Source organism: Crinia signifera, chromosome 5 (assembly GCF_055691185.1).
Source record: "Crinia signifera chromosome 5, ASM5569118v1, whole genome shotgun sequence".
Taxonomy (NCBI): Eukaryota; Metazoa; Chordata; class Amphibia; order Anura; family Myobatrachidae; genus Crinia; species Crinia signifera.
Window position 1 is genome coordinate 269536084 of NC_139221.1, and position 16071 is coordinate 269552154.

At 39.2% G+C, this 16071-nt stretch overlaps 1 protein-coding gene across 1 annotated transcript in view; it reads left to right on the forward strand.

Annotated features, from left to right (window-relative positions):
- PTPRN2 (protein tyrosine phosphatase receptor type N2) overlaps positions 1 to 16071 on the forward strand; it is a 947086-nt gene that overhangs the window by 876118 nt on the left and 54897 nt on the right. Inside the window, exons 17-18 of the mRNA XM_083188999.1 lie at positions 10672 to 10749; positions 14301 to 14420. Of these exons, the coding sequence (XP_083045125.1) occupies positions 10672 to 10749; positions 14301 to 14420 (198 nt within the window). The remainder of the gene's footprint in view (positions 1 to 10671; positions 10750 to 14300; positions 14421 to 16071) is intronic.

A 16071-nucleotide genomic window follows, 5' to 3' on the forward strand; every position in this document is an offset into this window, starting at 1 on the left:
AGGTCCGGACAGGACACCTAACCGGTCCGGACAGGACACCCCCCGGACCGGACCCTACAAGCTCCGGACTGCAGATTTTGATGTCCTGTCCGGCGCTCCGGAGTCTAGTCCGGGTCCAGTTTTTACATAGTCCCCTTTTACACTGCCTCAGTATCTCAGAGACTAACCTTACAGGTGCTGGCTAATGGGAATAATCATATGTGCTGCATGTTGCATATTTACTTATAACTCTACAATATCCTTCCATACACAATGATACCACACAAACAAAACCACACAAATGGAGCAGTGCACTGCAAGATGGGGCCCTTCTATATTAATGGCTTGGAAGCACTCTCTGTCCAGTGTACAGCTTTGCATGAGTTGTTAATCCTTTGCAGTAAAGTAGAACAATCCCAGTATGAACAAGGGTATGCAGCAACAAATAGGAATTCCTCAGCATGAATCCTTGTTTAAGTGTGTATTTAGACTTGTAGTTCCACAACTTTTATTTATCATAAGGGGAATACCATGGAGTATAAGTTCAAATGCGTGACACTTGGTGCATATTTACCTGCCTTCCCATCTAACCCTAACTCTTCAGCCCTTGTGGCCAAACACAGTCCAAACCCCACTCGAATAACAGTTACTTATCTGCACACATGGGGATCTCAAGACTTGAACTTGATTCCTCATTCAAGATGGCTGACTTGCAATGTGTCCTTCCTCAGAGGTGCATGCAAGCCTCTCCCTGGTGCTCCTTACTGTCACTTCCCAGCACTCCACCTGGCTCTGGAATCTTTCAAAACTATGAGTTCTGTCTAAATCAACAATACTGTGCCTTCTTGTACTGGGTCCCCTCTCCTGGACTTCTCACACAGCACAGTCTCTCTCTGGATACTCTTTGACCTCCTCTCCCTCATGCACTGGGGGATTCCAGTCCTCCCACACACAGACCCGTTTTTAGCTCCTCCCCTTTACAGTGGCCTCCTGGGAGTTGTAGTTTCTTTTTCTGGAATGTTAAAAGACAGTGTCCATCTCTCTCCTTATTTATGTAGAAGTTATTAGTAGCCCCTGGGTGCTCAAGTCCAACTGCAGCACTCACATTGGTTACATAAGGGTAGTTGTGTTGTGTCCCTGGGGTGTGGCCTCTGTCATGGAGTACGCTTGGTGTCAATATCAGTTTGCTTCAAGGGAACCGTGTGACCAGGTGGGACCTATGCATCTCTGGGGATGGGATAGCACCTCAAGTCATCAGTGAAGGGGCCAGTTGTTATGTTGTCCCTGTAAGCGGTCCTTCTTGCAAGTTGTTTTGCGGGAATGGGGAGGTGGCTGCATCCTTGCAAATTTGAAAGAAGTTGGCCCTTTTGGACTTTGTTGTGTTACCATTATTGTTTTAGCTAGGTTATTCCACCTCTGTTACCACGCCCAATTTACAGCTAAAAGTTTAAATCCCTTCGGAGTGCATAAGCTGATAGACTATATGGTGCTGCTTGACAATTTCATAGGAGAGTCCACATGTTGCCTATGTCCTTGTATTAGTGTTAACCAGTCCAGACAATAGCACTTTTATTGAGATTTTTTTTAACAAAAAAGGATTTATGATGATGCTGATGGGTTAATTAATCGCGCAAAATCAGCATATGTTCATATTGTACATTGATGTCTCATATTTACATGAATATTTATAAAATATATGCATATACAGCAGTTATAATTCAATTACAACACATAATTGAGGTTGATGGCATGGAAGCACAGTAGTTAGCATTGTTGCCTTACAGCACTGAGTTCAATTGCCAAACGAAGCTCCAATCTGCATTGAACTTGTATGTTGCCCTCATCGAATGTGTTTTAGATTTCCAGTTCCTGACCACCATTCTGGTAGGTTATTATTAGCTGCTGTCACACATAGGGGCTGATTCAGACCAGTTTTCGATAGTGGAGGGTCAGTGCCTGTGTATGCGGGAATATGCATATGTGCAGACCACCTGTGTGAACACCTTTGGCAAGTATCACACCCGCTGAGGTGTTTGTATGGGCATGAGCGGGCCGGGGGGGGGGGGGGAGGACTGCAGGGAAACGCACAGCATTTTATGATTGTCCCCATGGAAACACTGGGCATCTGTCTGTGATGTCGGTGCCCACCCCCTTTTTGGTGATCTGCGATGAAAATAAAAGTCAGTTTTGTAATGATTTCTCTCCCCTTTGGTTGTATGTAAAGGGATGTGTTCTCGTGCTATAATAAGTTGTATTTACCCCACAAGTATAAAACATAACATTTTGATTAAAAAAAAAAATTGAGGGGACACAATTACCGTATTATCACTATTGACTGTTTGCATGATGTCCTCAATAGGGAAAATCCAGGGTTGTATCTACCCCTTTATACACCCCTATGCATATAATCACCCTAAAGGAGCCCATACACGGTCCGTTGTGTAGGGCTCCGTTCTGTACTATGCGATGTGCGCTCCCGCACATCACATAGTACGGTACAAAAAGTATGTGCTGCACATACTTTTTGTACTAGGTACACATCGGAACGGATCGCAGTGCATGCACACTGCATGCACTAGGGATGCGATCCGATCTGATGTGTACTTTAAAAGTACAGAACGGACCGAAAAAAACAGACCGTGTATGGGGGGCATTACTTTTACTTTTAACAATTTTCTTTCTCATGCTTTATTTTTCCCCCTTCCCTTTTAATGCATCAGTCCATAAAAGCAGCAGATTTAAAATGTTATTTTTCCCCTCTTTCTTCTATTATCCATCAGCCATCTTTACTATAGTAACTGTGATAAGGTAACACTATATGATTCTAATCACGCAGAACAGACAGTTGACACAAATCAGAAATTGTCCAGTCTATAGAATAGACATATTGATCTAGTATGTCACCAAAACCGTCTTCCTGGGATCAGAGTTGGGAGATAAACCTCTTTCAGATCTCAGACCACCCACAGATTTAATCCCAGTGAGCTTTTCTCTGTCCCAGAAACCATTGCTTTGAAGTTTCAAAGATTTTAATATGGAGATTCTACTTGTTTAGGGAAAATTCTGGTTGTGTTTAAATAAAGCAGGTCAGATATGCCCCTAATGTTGCTATCCCAGATACAGGGGCTTAAGAAGGCTGCTTTCCTCATAACTACGTGTCCAGACCACCAACTGGGTGTCAATACTGTGTACAGGCAACTGGCTCATTTTAAAGGCTGGCTCCATTATTCACTTACTAACCATACTAACCAAAGCCTGGCTTCTAACCATACTAACCAAAGCCTGGCTACTAACCATACTAACAAAACCCTAAACCACCTCCCTTCACTCAATTTAGAATTACCTTTATGCAGCCAGAAATAAGCTCTCTCAGAGACACCTCTACCCACTGTGCCAATCCACAACATTAGGGGTATCAAAGTAATAGTGCAAGATCCATTTACCCCATAAGTTTACTAAGATAACCTCCAGTACTTCATGTGCGTGAAGGAAGACAAACTGTCGGAGTGAGTAGATGGCTGAGAATTCCTGGCATTGCATATGATGCAACATTGTGGGGCAGATTTATTTAGCTCTGTGAAGTGATAAACTGTCTGGTTTTTATCACCGGCCAATCAGCTCCTACCTGTTATTTTTCAAACCAAGCCTGTAACTTCGCAGTTAGGAGCTGATTGGCCGATGATAAAAACCAGACACTTTATCACTTCACCGAACTTAATAAATCTACCCCTCAGTGAGTAGCCTGCATAGCAGAGGACAACCAGCCAAAACACATAAAGTAATTTAAACTAACACAGGTACCAACCAGTACTTCTACCATTAAGTAGAATGAAAGTTAGAAAAAGTTGACTTAGGGCCAGATGTATCAAGCTTTAAAAAGTGATAAAGTGAAGAGTGATAAACAAGAAGCCAATCAGCTCCTACCTGTCATTTTTCAAACCTAGCCTGTAACATGGCAGTTAGGAGCTGATGGTTTGGATGTTTATAACTCTCCATTTTATCACTTTTTGACGCTTGATACATCTGGCCCTTAGTCTTCTAAAAGTATATTTAGTCTTATACAGTATGAGTCATTGTTCGTGTATTATTCTTCATGTGACAGTGTAAAGGAAAATGTCACAGAATCCATTTGAGCTATACAATAAGAAAAAGGACTATTATGTGTCTTTGCCTCTGCTTTTATAACTCCTTGAATCACCGCTGTGTATTCTGATAATCCATTTTGATTGCATGTAGGAAGCTCTCTTAAGACTTATCTATTCTTCATATGAGGACTGACTTTCGATATTGATGTTTCACTTCTTCGGGCAATGGCTGTAGACCTGCCCTGTCTACTGTAATAAGACCAGAAGACTGACATTTATTTTTGTGTTAATCAAAGCACTTAATGGATTGAACTACAGGTCCTTTTTCATTTGCTTTTACACAGGGAACTATTGATGAGCTTGTTATCGACTTCTCATTGATTCACAAATTGATTTTGTTACTTGTGCTTCGAGGAAAATGCTCTAGTTCCGTTTTTCATAGATTTCTACTTCTCTGAGTTCTTCGCAAACTTACCTAATGTATTGTGGTTATGATTTTTCCTCTCTGCAATTGTAAATAAGCAGTCTTCAAGGGTTTGGTCATTAACATAGAATTTATCATGTTCAAGAACAATATCTCAAGCTGTTTTTGCTTTTTGTTTTCTATCTATTTCTATCTATTTCTCAGGCCGTTTTTGCTTTTTGTTCGATATTGGAAGAGTGTGTGCACACCTTCGATGGTGTCGAATTTTATGTACAGTTTAATTTTCATCCGATTCAATAGGGCCTGGTCGGTCCAAAAGTGCATAGGTGTATAAACGCACCATAGACTATTCTTGTGACCATTCTTACGAGTGTAAGCCCGAGCAGAGACGCCTCTGTGGACATGCATAATTGGACCACATCAGGAAGAGTGATGCATACGCTCATGTAAACTCGCGCTCCTCTTCATGTAACCATTCACTCTTGTTAATCACTGTGTTTGACCCATGCAACCTTTACCGTAAACCTTTCCCCAGTACATAGCCTTCAAGTCTTTTTTGGTATACACTTTACCAGGGCTTCCACAGCTTTCTGGGATCTATGCAAGTGGCTAGATACATGTGTCCTTTAATTATACCCCTTCCATTTTAATTATGCTAATTTCAGGTACATTGACTGTAATGGGGCCTACACACGGCAATTTCGGGCATTTTCTAAGAAAATCTCACTTCATTCCATGGTGTAGGAGTCATAGTGATAGCAATGCGCGGCCCCACGCAATGCTATCTCCCGGCGATTAATATCTAGCATGCTGGGTAAATCTAGTTAATAAACGGTCAGGGCCAGTGTTCTCACCGGAGAACACTAAACTTGACAAATCGCTCAGATTGCTTAGCAATATCTCCCCATGTAGCACAGCATCAGGAGAGTGTGTATGCTGGTACAATCATTTTATCTCAGTAATTCCTCAGACTGTGATAAAAGGTTGCAAGTACATTATAATTACTTGCAACTTGTGTACAAGTATGTATAGGTGTGTACGCATGTATCCGCATTGCAGACGGGTCTCCAGATGGGAGATAAATTGATTGCACCATCACATGTAAAGATGTGTAACCCACTTCAGTCAGCTAAATCTAAATTTTATAAAAAAAAAATACTATTAAGGTATATTTCAAAATAATAGTTAAATGGCAAAGTTTAACAAAATAATCAAATAAAATAAACAAAACCACTCAGATGTAATACTGCCCGAGTTCAGCAGCTGTGCGGGATAACTTCTGAATTCAGATGTTAAAATGATTGCCCTTTTAAAAATCTGAGTTTGGTCAGCATCCCGCATGGCTGCCAAACGCGGGCATCATTACAAATAGGATAACTTATAAGCATAGGTTTTCTTTTATTATATTATGCATGTATATTATATATTTCTAGGATTCCCAGAAACTTGCAGAATAACTATTGTTCCTACAGTTGGGAACAGATAATTTTATTTCTCAAATTTGCATTCTTCCCTTTAGACTCAAATTCATTTTGCTAGCAGCTTATTTGGGAGTATTAGTTTGATTTGATTTTAGGCAATTTGAGGGCAAAACATTTGACTTTCAGTGAGTCTACACTACATTCATGATGCCCAGCTCATAGGAGTTGGCTTAGAGAATGGAACTTGTAGAATAAAACAGTATTTACAGTATACATTGGTGCCTAAAAATATAGGAATTAGTGTTATAGATTTGTTACTGAGGTTGGAGCCCCAAAGGAACTACAACTAAATTCTCATGCCTAAATAATGGAAAGTCAAACTTGGAAGATTAGTTTGGTCAAGTATGGTTGGTGTAGGGTCACAGGCAACACCCTGCAGAAGATATATTAGAATATAGCAGGCTGAATCTGAAAACCACAGTGACCATCCGTTACAGAACCTCTGCATTTATTATCAGACTGCAAAATAATTATTTATCATAAACTGGGATGATGGCATTCGATACACAATGTTCCCAATAGACCTGCATGGGTATAATGGAGACAAAGTGAGGTGTAGCATATACAAAGAGATAACTTTTTTGTTTGAAGGAGTACTAAGCCTGTTCTAATTCTATTAGTAATGTACTAATTGTCATGTGGAAAGTCCTATGAGTGACCAGTGCCCTATTAGTGGCCAGTGCTAGTCAATGGTTTCTTAGCTTAATCTAGGCTAGGCTTTATTGTTTACAGTATTCCCATTGGGGACACAGGCCTACATTGTGTCACCCTTTTCAGGTGGCTGTGGGCCCATGCAGCCAGAGCTGGATTAAGGCTTTGGAGGACAAGGGGCACTTAAGAGGTGAGCTCCAGGTGTGTGGTCTGTATACGGCTAAGACCTGGCCCATATCGGTGTGAGTGTGACCGATGCAGGAAAAATGAGTGGTTAGCCTGGAAGAAGGGTTGGCATGCTCTGTGTTGCTCATATCCCCATAGAACAAGCAAATGATGAAAGCCTATCCTAAAACATTAGTTATTAGCTGCTCTGGATGCTTGAGGTTCTACCCTATACAGTATGACACCATGCAGCAATCTTGCTTCATTCATTATTTTATATAATTTAATGGTTAGTATGTTAGTGAGTGTGTTTTTAGTGCTTTAGATAATTGATGGCTGAATAATGGGGTTCATTGTAATCCATACGCTCCCCTGCGCAAGCAATGGTTTGGGACTGCGCATGCGGATACACATGTACAGTATGCGCAAGTGCAGCCGCTTGGGGAGCATGGGGCAGAGGGCCGTCATTGCACCCATAGGAATGTCCAGAGTTTCACGGGCATTTCCATGCTATGCTAAACATCCATTTGCATGCATGCGAGGAAATGAGCGTGCAGGGGGTGTCGGGCGTTCGTGCGGCCGGCGCACAGATGACATGCAAAACTGTTAATTTCACTGCTTTGCGTGTGAACCAGAATGACCCCCAGTTTTTTCACTTTCTGCAGCTCACCAATGCACTTTCATTTTTCCTACTACTGAGTGCTTATGGCTTAGCTGTAATTGTATTTTACATTTATAAGCAGATGGCATATTTTCCTGTTCTGAAATCATTATGTTTGCCACGTTCCAGATTGTAGTTTTGTGACAGTAGCTGATTAGTGGTATAAGGAGACGAGTGACCTGTTTGTGATGTAGCAGGTAGCGAAGTTCCTTAACAACGCTGCTCAAATCTGCATTGATTGTCTCGGCTTTTGCCTATCAGACCATGAATGGCTAGATACGTAAAGCAGACGCTCCTCATATTTATTTATGTCACTTAAATGACAGCATAATGACATCTATGCGAGTAAACATATGTCCCCTGTACTGGGTGTGTTGTGTGTTGTGCAGAAGAACTTTACAGTTTGTTCCTTGCCATGCTTATAATGTAATAATTGGGGCTGGTTGTTCAGTTATAAAAGTAATTATAAAATATATTTTTTTCAAATATAAAATTAATTAATGGAAAAATCTAAATGATTTGATGTCTTAAAAGAAAGTCAGGTTTGTAAGCTTCAGAATTTGAAGGCTTGTTGACAATGTATTATTCGATAGCACAACCAGTTCTATATATTTTTGTGGTATGTCCCCCATGATATATATTTGTGGAAGACCTATTTTTTCCTGTTTAGCAAATCAGAAATGTAAGCAGGTATCATGTGAAAGTCTTTGATCTTAAACCCTGTAGCTGTTTCTTTATGTGCTTAAAAATACCTTAAACGTATTCATATATTTGTATATGATAAGTTTGTTGTTATAGCGATACAGTCTGAGTTCACAGAGCAGTGCTGAAGACTTAGGGGTATTCAATCACCTACAGCCATCTCCCGACGGGGGAGATGGCTGTGGGGCCCTATTCAATGCTATCTTCCCTGGCAGCATTGAACAGGGTATCTCGGCAGAACGAGCCCATTTCACAAGCAGTCAGGCTCATTCTGCCGAGAACAGCCAGGAAGTGACGAGATCCCAGCCGCAGCTCGCCTCTTCCCAAATGCAGCTCATGGCCACGCCCCCTTCTCATCACGCTGCAGATGGGGCATTGAATCCCACCTGCTTGTTCTTGGTCGAGCAGACCGAAATGGGACAGGGTCACCGCTGTAGGGCCAGCTCAATAGCCGTGACCCTAGATTGAATACCCCCTTAGTTAGCCCATCTACCCCTTACATGTATTTAATTTCATGTATTTAATTTTACATTTCAAAAAATGTATTCAAAATAGTCGGAAGGTGTTGATTGGCACTGGAATACATTTTTCAGGTGTTACACCGAGTTTTCTTCTTCTTACACAGTTGATCTCACATTTGGTAAAAAAGAAATAAAACCCTAATGGTCCAATAGTACTGATATTTGTGGTTGTAGAGTAATGGGTTAAGGTGACATGGATGCCTACCCTTCTTCACACTAAAATCGGTATATCCATGTGCATGATGGTATTTTTAACTCTGTGGACACCACGCGTACTGGATATAAGCATTCACTACTAAATTGCAAATGCAGAAACATCAAATTCATATCGTACTCACACAGACAGTAATCCCATATGAATTTGATGTTTCTGCATTTGCAGTTTGGTATTGAACCCTTATATCTAGTACATGTGGTGTCCTCAGCTTAAATAAACCTTTATCCACATGTGAGATCCACTGCATAGGAAGAAGAAAACTCAGTATAAATCGATAACAACTGAAAGATTGAGCCCAACGCCAATCACCACCTTCGGACTATTTTGGCTATCTTCTCTGAAGACTTTTTTGGTGGTCCTTGTTTCATGGTGAGGTTGTGTTCATGCTAAATGTTGAAATTGTTATATTCCCACACTCAAATAGCAGCCATCATAATGTCAGGATGACACAAACAATGAACAATGGCATTATTGAGGAATTCATTTAAAACTTCTCTTTCCATGTTAAAAGATTTTGTGTGGTCCTTCTCTCAGAATCTTCTTTTTACCTTCTTGTTTTCACTTGAATAAAAGAAGCCATTAGATGGGATGTAATGGGTTGCGGGTCCAGCCGATGTTAGGGATGTCAAATGAATTGGATGGTTTTTTTAAGAGGGCAGTCATTTACCAGGCAAAATTATGCCTTGTAAAAGATTGACCCTTTAAAAAAACCTGAACTCGCAACCTATTACATCCTGCCTATTATCTTTTGGACCTCATGGGCATGGAGAGGAAGAGCCACTGGCAGAGATTCAAACATAAGTGAGGTGGGGTGTGCACTAAGCCACTCCTGAAGCCATTTCATCATTGTTTTTAGTGCACAGTCCCTCTTATTCCTAGTTGATATCTACTTTTCTTCAGTGCAAGAGAAGGTGTTTCAATACTGAGGACTCACTGTTCCTCACTTGTTTAAGCCAGTTTGAGTAAGACACTTCAATTCGTGCATTGTCCTCCTATACGGGAAAAAATAAAAATTCCAGTGACAATTCGGTATGAATGTTCATAAATAAATATACAATGTATTTTCTCCATGAAATAAAAATTCATATTTCTGCTTTACCATAAAATTATTCTGTTTCTGCATGAATTGCGGCATAGGTAAAGTATATACCAGTACATCATTTCAATTGCTGAATAAATCAAGTCTGTTTTTCCAGGCAGTGAGAACTTATTATCTGATAGGTTATATAAAATATTTTCCTGGAATCACAAAACTTACCACCGTGGCAATTCAGTCGTGTGATTCAATATTTTTTCAAAAAATTGGGATCTTTTGAAGATGTCAAAATCATTGTTTCAGAACTACTTGATTGTCCAAGAACAAATAGACATTAAAAAACTATTTTAGAAAATACTTTATTTCCCTACAAGGCAGCTGAAATGTTCTAATCATACAGAATTGTTATTGTCGCTGTTTGCATTTTAAAGCTATCTCCAGTCTCTACATACTCAAGAAAATTCTCATAAAATAAAACAATTGATCTCTTTCACCATATCAATTACTTTGATGGTTGACTTAATTAGGGATATGGGACCACTTTAACCCAATCACTGATAATAATGACAAATGGCCAACAAATATTTTAGAACTGCTGATAAAAAGCATTGCTTCCTATCCTTAAGTAAAGCAGATTTAAAATTATTATTGACCAGAAAATTTATGTATGCAGCATATTATCCATAATTTAACAGTTTTTCCAACTCATTTATCATTTGTTAAATTGAGATGTCAATATTCTTTTGCAGATGGATCATGATCCGAGAAACCCGGCTTACATTGCAACTCAAGGCCCACTAACTGCAACCGTGGCTGATTTCTGGCAGGTACAGAGTTAATTCACAAATATTCAGTACAAAGTGCATTATGTATTTTACATCTACCTAAAATTCTTTCTCAAAATATAATATTTTTCATAGCTAAAGTAGAAACAATTTCAACATGATTCTAGCATAGGGAGGACCAAACCGTAAAAAATGTTTTTGACTCTCCAAATTAAATTTTGTTTTGTCATAACAAACCAAAAGGTGTAAACCAATACAACATGGAAAAATGGAATGGTAAAATGCTATGTATCCTATTAGCCCTGATGCCATTTTAGCCGATAAAGACAGACAGATACCGTGATTAATGACTGATGGTCATTATCACGTTATCCAATTAGAGGAAATTTTTATTGGCCAAAATGAAATCCACTATCGGGTGAAAACACATTGGATCTGTGGAAAAGGATGCTGGCATCAGGGCTAATAGGATAGCCCCCAGCGATCCTATTGGAGGTGAAGTACTTCTGCTAATAGGATACCCCTCCCAAAGTGTATAAGCCAATTTGTAACATTCACAAACACATGAGTACATTTTGCCATGTTTTGACAGAACTTGAAGTTTGGCGATTGTCATTACATAGGTTAGATTATAAATTGCATACAGTTTAACTCTGCTATTTGAGACTGAGAGAATTATCTGTAAGTATGCTTTACTAGACTTTAGTCCCACATAATTCAGAGTGTTTGTGATTCTCTGATCTCTGGGTCCCAGGTCGGGGAATGGGTTATATTCAACAATATGGAAATATTTATATATCCCAATCCTGAGCCAAAAATGTTCAGAATTGGCATATCTGAAGAATTTCTCTGATTCCCAGATGGATTATCAGTGGCCTCCATTCAGCAGTTCCATAGCAAAATCACAGCTAACAATCACAGTTTTGTTACATTTAGCTTTTATATTAACCAACATGGAAATCTATCGATCAAAATACAATGTTTATTTTTCTGAATTTATTTTTTTCTGTATTTGTTTGATCAAATTTTACTCTCAAAGGCATAACAGTAAATGGTGGAATACCTACTACTACAATCTGTTATTTTGTTATGGTACTTTGCTAACATATTGTAGTTTTCACTGAAATATTTAAGGTATTTATGGCAAAGGGTTGTCTAAGACCTTATTATCGAAAACTGCTTGCTGCTTTTATTTGAATAAATCAATGTGAAAGGCCATGGTATGAATAATACATGTCCCGTGACAGCTGGATACATGGATGTTTGTATCTATTACATAATTTGAAATGGTATTATGTTGATGTTGGTTTGTTTTGTTGTTACAGTGTATGTCTTGATATTAGTATTTATATACTGTAAAAGCTGTCGATTTTATGAATGTTTAGTAAAAGGATTTAGTTCCTATATAGAAAACATGAAGTACATTTCTTAATATTTCAAAGCAGAGGTGACAATAAATTGTCTTTTAGAAACATTTTCTCTGATGGAAAAATGTTAATTAATCTAATTTAGGGGTTTTTGAAAACCCTTTATAAGTGTTTATTACGTCATTCATCTCTTTTTCTTCTCTTTGTGTTTTTTTTTCACAAGAGTGTCATTATTTCGTTTTTATGGCCTTAGATATAAAATAGAAACTCCAAAATGATATACATTATATACACCTATGTGGCAATGTTAACCAAAAATCAATGTTTTTTTTTTAGTAATTTCAAATATTTTCCACATAATAAAATGTAGTTGTGCACTTCAGGACCAAAAAAACTAAAATGTAATTGTGGTTGGTCAAGTGCGCTTCAATTCTAATTTATAAATTCATATGCAAAATGTTACACACTTTAGAAGTCTAGATATCTGGAATGAATGTAATCGAGGGGAAGATATTTTTCTAAACACATAACATTTCCTTCCTGTAAAAAAAATAACTTCAGGGATGGAACAGTAGATTACGAAGTACAACAGCCAATAGTTGAGCTGTAATACCACTAAAGGGAAAAATGTGTCTTCCTGATACCATTCACCAAGGTTAGGGGGGACTCTTTGAATTTCTCCAAACGCTTAGAAAACAAGAGCCTCCAGGTCCATCTTAGCCCCAAAGTCTTGGGTAGACACCTTTCACTTTCAGATTGGATGTAGATTGCTATGTAGAACTCAGGGGTAGATTCTTTAAGCTCGGTAAAGTGATAAACTGTTTGTTTTTTTATCACCGGCCAATCAGCTCCTACCTGTGAAGTTACAGGCTTGGTTTGAGAAATAACATGTAGGAGCTGATTGGCCGGTGTTAAAAACCAGACAGTTTATCACTTCACCAAGCTTAATAAATCTACCCCTCAGTCTTAAGCTCCCATCAGCAGGAGGGAGCTTCTAACAACTTGGGCTGTACCCCTCCAAAACTTTAACACACAAACAAAAAGTGAAAAAGTGGCAAGTTCATAAGTGCTAGTGATAAAAAGGTAAACAAGTAATTTATCAGAAAAGGCTGAAAGGCATTACTTAAGGCATTACTGGCTTTCTCAGCCACTAAAAAAAGTTGCAAAAATGACAAATACATAGTTGCTCTCATACCTTACTTTGTCCAGATATCCCACCAAACATTTGTAGGCACTCTCAGGCGCTGTCTTCTGCTACAGGCCTTTTGGCCTCAACAAAGCCTTCTTTGAACCACTGTAGAGTGGTCCCCAGTGCCTCCATAAAATAACAGATGCTTCACTTGATCTTTGCTACAGGCCAAGAAGAAAATATCTGATAGATAATATGTTATTACTAATTACATACAATTTGCATTATTCTATCTTGATAGGGAAACTTTCACACATATGTCCCTGAATATTACATAGACTCCTTTACATCTTGGATAAACTATTTTTATGTTTAGCTGTCCTATAATGATTTCCTTTTAATTGTGAATATACATTTTTTTAAATGATTTTCCCCCCAACAACATAATACAAATATTCACATATTGTTGAAGAGAAACAATTCCACAGGTGATAATTATAAGGAAAAAATTAACTATTTATAAATATATGGTTTCTTTTTTTTTTATCCATTTAATAATATTCATAATATGTTTGAATGTATTAATGGTACTGACAGGTGCTACGTTGCACCTCCTGTAAAGTTACTGTATAATATGTGTAGATAGCAATGGAACATTTCTGCACAGTAAAGACCAACAGAACGCTCATTGCCAAGGCACCCTATAAGTAATAATGTTGTGAGATAGCTTATCTTATATTCCCTGATAACTATTTAAGAGAGTATGCAACAACTGCTGACCCTCTGTTTATTAATACAGAATACCCCTATAAAAGCAGTGCAAAGCCTGAGTTCTCTACTATTTGTCTTCTGCTCTCCCTGGCAGTTTCCACAAAGAGAAAATATTTAAATTGCTTATATTCTAAATGCTGCGTTGTGCTTGGGTACTTTGGGATTTGGAAGCAGCTGCGGAGGAAAATTGTCTAATGAAAATGAAATTTGAATTTACACTGAATGGAATGAGTTTTGATTGTGTGTCTGAGTGCTGTAATTACACGTGTCATGCAGTAATTAAGCGGTTGCAGTGTGACCACGGTGTGTCTCTCTTTTGTCTGCAGATGGTATGGGAAAACGGCTGTGTTGTAATCGTGATGTTGACATCACTTGCAGAGAATGGAGTCAAGCAATGCTACCACTACTGGCCTGATGAAGGCTCGAACCTCTACCATATCTATGAGGTATGTATTTTGGTAATAATATCTTCCTGTATTAAAGTGCTTATGTATCTACATAGGAAGAACAATATTAAATGCAGGTGATTACTTAATAAATACCAGTACCAGTGCCATTACTCCATCATTTCAATATTATTAAAAAATAATAATTTAAATTATTTCCAACAACTTTAATAAATAAATATATATATATATATATATATATATATATATATATATATATATATATATATATATAGTGTATATATTACACACATAGCATTGTTCTATAAAGGGTAGGTGTAGTTTCTCAATAAAGGGAGGGGACATAATAAAACTATCCAACAAAGGGGAAGGGAGACTCAGGGCATGGAATCTACCTTCAGATATACAAACTGAAAATACTGTATTAAAGTGCCAAAAACATTTAGAAACTCAAAATAATGGCTCCAGGACATTGAAATGACTGTGTGGTGAGCATATTTACAAGAAATTCTGTAAATTGTAAGCAAATCGCACAAAATTACAGAAAAAGTTGAAAATTATGTTTTGGAGGGCAATAGAGTGAAGATTCATGTATGTGCAGTGAGCAGCAGAACCTCTATATCTATCTATCTATCTATCTATCTATCTATCTATCTATCTATCTATCTATCTATCTATCTATCTATCGGTACTTGTTTCCTAGCACGGCCACAATCTTGTGGATCGTGTACCTTTAAGTTAAGGTACACGATCCACACGATGGACCCGATTTCCTTTGAAATCAGGTCCATTTTGCCGGCCAAGGTACAATATCAGGGGCATCGCGTCGGTCGGGACCATTAACATTGGTCACGACGCGACCGACGCGATGCCCCCGATATTTCCATAGGCTTCAATGTTAAAATATTTTTTAACATTGAAATCGTGAGGATCGTGTCGGCAAAGGTACAATATCGGGGGCATCGCGTCGGTCGGGACCATTAACATTGATCCCGACGCGACCGACGCGATGCCCCCGATTTTTCCATAGGCTTCAATGTTAAAATATTTTTTAACATTGAAATAGTGAGAAAATGTGAAAAATGTGAAATGGGGCAATATGACCCATTTCATATTATAGATGTCCCCGTCGTCACCCCACGATAGACGCCAACCCGAAGCGTGGCGAGCGCAGCAAGCCCGCGAGGGGCGGCGGTGCGTGTCCTCCGACCTTTTCATTCCCCTACTATCCACGTCGGCGTGGAGTTGAGAATAGAATAGTGTGGCGAGCGCAGCGAGCCACCGAGCCCGAAGCGTGGCGAGCGGACGCGTATAACTTCACAGGTATACGCGTCCCCTCGCGGGGCTCGCTGCGCTCGCCACGCTTCGGGCTCGGTGGCTCGCTGCGTTCGCCACACTATTCTATTCTCAACTCCACGCCGACGTGGATAGTAGGGGAATGAAAAGGTCGGAGGACGCGCACCGCCGCCCCTCGCGGGCTCGCTGCGCTCGCCACGCTTCGGGTTGGCGTCTATCGTGGGGTGGGGTTTACGACGTTAAATTTGGGGGTGTAGGGAATATTTTACATTGAATCCAATGTAAAATCGGGTCCCAGGGACCCGATTTACATTTCATTCAATCAAAAAATCGGGTCGGTCGCGTTGATCGCATCGCATGATCGACGCGATTTTTCCGACATGACCACCCCAAT